The sequence below is a fragment of the Meles meles genome, chromosome 3 (assembly GCF_922984935.1).
Source record: "Meles meles chromosome 3, mMelMel3.1 paternal haplotype, whole genome shotgun sequence".
NCBI classification, from domain to species: Eukaryota; Metazoa; Chordata; class Mammalia; order Carnivora; family Mustelidae; genus Meles; species Meles meles.
This window is the reverse complement of record NC_060068.1, coordinates 154570223-154576222: the sequence shown is the minus strand read 5'-3', so window position 1 is coordinate 154576222 and position 6000 is coordinate 154570223. Positions and strand designations below refer to the sequence as shown.

The 6000-nt window shown below is 37.5% G+C and overlaps 1 protein-coding gene across 1 annotated transcript in view; it reads right to left on the bottom strand.

Moving 5' to 3' along the window:
- Window positions 1-2585: 2585 nt before the first annotated feature.
- Window positions 2586-6000, bottom strand: part of NUP155 (nucleoporin 155) — a 66029-nt gene continuing 62614 nt past the window's right edge. Inside the window, exons 34-35 of the mRNA XM_046000655.1 lie at window positions 5550-5656; window positions 2586-5039 (exon numbers count right to left, since the gene is read on the bottom strand). Of these exons, the coding sequence (XP_045856611.1) occupies window positions 4901-5039; window positions 5550-5656 (246 nt within the window). The 3' untranslated portion in view covers window positions 2586-4900. The remainder of the gene's footprint in view (window positions 5040-5549; window positions 5657-6000) is intronic.

The window sequence follows — 6000 nt, the reverse complement described above, 5'->3', positions numbered from 1 at the left end:
TGCTGTGTGCCTAGCATTCAGTTCTTAAGAAAGCACTTCCCAGTTCTATATGGTTTAGGTGATGGATGATACTATACCTCCATACCCTAAGACTGAGTCCATGAGTCAAGTTGAGTTAATCAGAACCCTTCTTAGGAATTCTCTGTTGATTATACCTCTGGGTTAGCGTGAACAAGATAAAGTAACCTGACACTGCCTGCATTTTCCTGGGAGGTATGGAGCAAACTGTCTGCATACACAGAGAATAATCATGAAAAGAAGAGCCAAACTGACCTAGAGAAAGCCTTGGAAGATATCCAGGCTCTGGGACTAGCCATGTGGAAGTAGCTCTATTCTTGGAACTTAGTTTTGAAGGATAATAAATTCTTCTTTTGCTTAAACTAAAAGTCTTAAATTTTTATTTTTTTCAAATGCAATGAAGTTCTAATGCCATACCAGGGATTTGGAATTTCTTCTGAGGGAAAAGGAACAAAGAAGAGGTCAAATTAGAGGCAGGAAAACTACTGTGACATTACTGCAGGCATCCAAGTGAAGTAGAATAACCTCATCAACCCTAAAAACCTAAAAGAGTGCGATAACTGAGCAGATATGGTGGATTTTTTTTTTAAAAAAGATTTTATTTATTTATTTGACGAGATCACAATTAGGCAGAGAGGCAGGCAGAGAAAGAGGAAGGGAAGCAGGCTCCCTGCTGTGCAGAGAGCCCCATGTGGGGCTTGATCCCAGGACCCTGGGACCATGACCTGAGCCAAAGGCAGAGCCTTTAACCCACTGAGCCACCTAGGCACCCCAGATATGGTGGATATTAAGAAAATAGACTTGTTTAGAAATTGGTGACTGATTGTATTTGGAAGGAGAGGGAAGAATTTAAAAACAATACCCATATTTTGGAGTGCGATTTCAGATAATAAAGACTGAAGTAGAAAATAGAGGAGGGGGACACCTGGCTGGTTTAGTTGGTAGAGCATGCAACTCTTGATCTCAGGGTCATGAGTTCAAGCACTATGTTGTGTGTAAAGCTTATTAAAAAAAAAAAAAAAAGTAGTAGTAAAGAAAATAGAAGAGGAAGAAGGGCATTGGGTAGATTGCAGGGAGAAGAATGAGCGCAGATCTGGTCACATTTTGACTGAGGAGCTTTGGAGGTCATCTAAGCGAAAATGTTCATTACACAGGCAGAAACTCAGGTGTGGGCTAGAGACACGATACTAACTCTAGCATGGTAAATTAACCTAAAAAGGGTTAGTCTTCCTGCTGATAGGAGCTTCCTAAATACAAAAAGCATAACTGAGAGTTTTATTTTTATTTTTTAAGAAATTTTATTTGACAGAAAGAGAAATAGAGCAGGAACACAAGCAGGGGGAGTAGGAGAAGGAATGCAGGCTTCCTACTGGGCAGGGAGCCCAATACGGGGCTCAATCCCAGGGCCCTGGGATCATGACCAGAGCCGAAGGCAGATGCTTAATGACTGAGCCACCCAGGTGCCACGTAACTGAGAGTTTTAAACTTTAATTTCAAGCATGTCATAATGCAGTTTAGAAATCATGTTTATTTGCAATGAAAAAAAGTAAAAATAAGAGTATTGTGAAACTACTCCAATATTTGAAGTGTAGAACAAAACTGAGTAAAAATAAATTACATTTTTTCCTATAAATTTTTGGATTTTTTTTTTAAAGATTTCATTTGACAGACAGAGATCACAAGTAGGCAGAGAAGCAGGCAGAGAGATAGGAGGAGGCAGGCTCCCTGCTGAGCAGAGAGCCCAATTCGGGGCTCAATCCCAGGACCCTGGGATCATGACCTGAGCTGAAGGCAGAGGCTTTAACCCACTGAGCCACCCAGGTGCCCCTAAATTTTTGGATTTAAAAGTCTTATCATTTAGGAGCTTCTGAGTGGTTGTCAGTTGAGTGTCTGCAGTTGGCTTAGGTCATGATCCTGGAGACTCACGATCAAGTCCTGAGTTGGGCTCTCTGCTCAGCAGGGAGACTGCTTCTCCCTCTGACTCTCTCCCCTCTCATACTTTCTTTCTCTCTCTCAAATAAATAAATAAGATCTTTAAAAAAAAGTCTCATTTAGTTTTAATCTTATGAGGAAAATGTTTTTTTAAAAAAGATTTTATTTATTTGACAGAGAGACGGTGAGAGATGGAACACAAGCAGGAGGAGTGGGCAGAGGGAGAAGCAGGCTTCCCACCAAGCTGGGAACCAGATGCTGGGCTCGCTCCCAGGACCCTGGGATCATGACCTAAGCGGAAGGCAGACGCTTAACCAACTGAGCCACCCAGGCACCCCAAATTTGTTGGTTTTTTTTTGCTTGCTTGTTTTTTGTTTTTTTTTTTTTAGAGATTTTTAGTTATTTATCTGAGAGAAATAAATAGGGGGAGCTCCCAGAGGAGAGGGAGAAGGAGAAGCAGGGTCCTTGCTGAGTAGGGAGTTTGGTGTGGAGTTGGATCCCAGGGCTTTGGATCATGACCTGAGCCCAAAGCAGGCGCTTCACTGACTGAGCCACCCAGGCATCCCGAAAAAATTGTTCCTTAGGAAAATGAAAGTTTGAAGAGTTTAAATGATTAACCAGAAGACTCAAAAATATTCTGGAAAAAAATTTTATTATTAAGAGAATTTAAATGAAGAAACTGATAGAAAATGAAAGAAAATTATGTGCCCTTTCAAGACCTTTACATTCAATATTCCAGTTCTTCATTTTCTTGATACAACTGTATCACTATCACAATTTTTCCTCTCATGAATAAGAGGAAAAATGAGGTGGGAAGTATCCTGAGGAAGAGAATGAGCAATCTGTGAATCCTGAGACTGAAATTAACTATATAACATAAATGTGGAGGAAATGCATGTGATCAGCAGAGAAGTGTTCAATGAAAAAGTCACTAGTAAGTCACGTATGTTATAACTAAAGAAATGCTGAACATAATCATGTGCATTTCACAGTCAATATCCCATACTTTGCGCAATTACTCAAAAATAGGTTCTTCTCTTTTTTCCTGACCATTTTGCCAAATGAAAATGATCTACCTAAAACTAATATGTCACAATCAAGGTCTTCAGTGACTCATCATTGCCTACAATGAATGCACTGTTTCATAAATAATGTTCAACTTATTATTCATTGCCTATATGTTTAACAGTCAGTATAAAGAAATAATGTGTTGACTAAACACCAAGTACGAGATATATTAATACAGTGATAAATATGCAAGAACAATGCTAATCCAAGCTTGATCCACTGACCACCAGTATCAGTATCACATCAGAGGTGGAACACCTGGTTTTAGCAGGTTATCCAAGTGATTCTTATGAATTACAAGTTTTAGAAACACTGTTCTAGAAAGCTTAAAATGCACTAATTTCTCTAATGGATCTCACCCTCCCCAAAGGTATGGAAAACATTTGCTGTGTGGCTAGAACTGTTAAACCTCAGAAGTGCTCTGTGATAGAACAGGGTTCAGATTTCTGACTCCTAAGGACCATTTAGCCATGCTAGCTTACAGTCCTTTTGAAAGATGTAGCTTCAATATCTGAGTTAAGTATATTTAACATAACATATATATTAATATGCTTGTGTGTAAAAGGGCTTAAAAATACATATATATAGTAGAATTGGAGTCATGGCTAAATACCATTTAAGCAAGACTTCCATTTTAAGTAGACGTAACAAAATTTTAAGTTTATAGAGTTAACAATGCATAACTTACATTCACTTTACATATTCAAGAAAACTAAACTTAAGGAACTAAAAGCTGAAAAATATGAGAGGTAGTGGTATCTAATGAGTGACGTTTTGATAGTTGATTAAATATTATGAATTAGATTATAGGAAAAAGGGAATTAAATTCTAATAGAATAAATACAAAAAGGTCAACCCATGACCTTGGGAAAAAAGAAGGGAAGGAAAACTATTTTCAAAATGTACTATAAAAATTGTTAGACATGCTTCAGTGACAATAAGTAAAAGGCAATTACTCTTGATGGCATAAAAGGTGAGAGGAAAGAAGTCCATGTCCTCGCTTTTTTGTTAGTCCTGGCCATTCCTACTCTGTTCTCCTTCCCTGTTGTTGCCATGACTTGGTTTAGTTATTCCAATTTGCTGAAGACTAAAATCTCCATCACTAACAATTTTACTTTATATATTGTGTCTTGGGTAAAACTCATTTGTTGTGGTTATTGATTGGGAGGAAAAAGAATCAAACAGGGAGCAAATTCCCAGATGATGCTTCTATGCTGGTTTGGTGCATACACTTTAAGAACGACTGCTTTAATGTGGTCGGTAATCAGTGGCAAGGGCTGGTAGATAGACACTAAAAGGAAAACAGTATCTCTCTGTGTAGGTTTTTAGGACATAGAGTATTAGTTACACGTTTGCTACCTGCTCAAAAAATAGCCAAGTAGATATTAATCTTTAAGAATTACAACTGACAAAATTAGTAGTTGGAAGAAATTTCTTTCCAAAGATGAACCCAAACCTAAATAATTTTTTTAAGAGACAGTGTTTATTTGCCTATATTAGGACTGTTGTAGAATCCAGTGTTTTGGAACTTGCTCAGCTAGCCTATTTAAGTTTTGATATCAGTATCCTTGGACTAACTTGAAAATGAATAGTATAAATTCAAAATTCTGCCTTCATTAAATTAAAAATAAGAATTTCTAAATGTTTATCTTTGTGTTAAGATCATAAGTAATCTTATTTCACTTGTTTTTTTAACCTGATTATTAAAAAGCAAAATAATAATAAAAAATAATTCATCTGGCAAACGTACTGTTTGTAGATATTGCCACTTATTTCTATTAAAATTGTTCTTAAATTCTTAAATTAGAGCACCTGATATCCGGACCCAGCTGAGCTTTTATTTTATAGATTAAAATGCATGGACGACAATACACTATAATAATTAATGAAGCCGTTCTAGTTTAGCCTGAAGAGATTTAAAATTTCCCGTGATGGCTTGTACTGCAACTGAAGAGCTCATTGACTGAAGCTCCACCAGATAACCACAAATGGCATCCAGGCACAGATTTGTAAATCTTCTCCTGTAAAGGAAAAGATACCTGATCAACTGTTGACACATTTAGAAACATTTCCTCCTGTAAGACTTCTCTCCAACTTCTGCTAACATTACTATCATCCCAGTAAGAGCAAGGATCATATGATTAAGTAAATGGTAAATCAATGAAAACAGATTAAGAAATGCAGAGGGAAGGTGAATTACCACATGACCACCATGTTCTTTTGGGAGATTATTATAATGGGAAGGAGACAATAGGGATGACTCTTTAATATTGAATTATTTACATTCTTTTGGTCTTTTCAAACAAATATACCTTGAAATGGCCAATAATCTCACAAATTACATCATTTACCTATAGAAAGTATTCAGAACAGGGGTTGAAAAATGGAAAAAACTCTAACCTTTCATATATGCTAACCGATACCATTCAAATAGTAATTCTCCATATCTTCCCCCATCTAACTTTGTTGTTCAGATACTTATTAGAAACATTTAAGGTTTTGCTATAACGCAATAGCTAATTCATAGTTACCTCTCACAATTTAAAACCTGGCTGGGATTCTCAACATATCTTGCCAATAGTACATGTATACAATCCAAAAGGTGCAGTGGCTTCTTCATTCTGTTCCAGAATGGATCCTATAAAGAAAGCGTACACCATGAGTTCTAAAGCAAACTGTGTCAAGTGATCTTTCAACCATTTATATTATTAGTTAAACCAGTCTTCAGCGGGATCATAAGCAGGGAGGAAGGGTAGAGGGAGCAGCAGACTCCCTGCTAAGCAGGGAGTCTGATGTGGGACTCAATCCCAGGATGCTGGGATCATGACCTGAGCTGAAGGCAGACACTTAACTGACTGAGCCATGCAGGCGTCCCTTCTTCCCCACCCCCCACCAGGCTTATTTTAACAAATAAATCAAAGCACATCTAGTTAAAAGGTCCAAATACGCCTCGTGACAAGAAGGAGCTCTGCAGAGGACTAA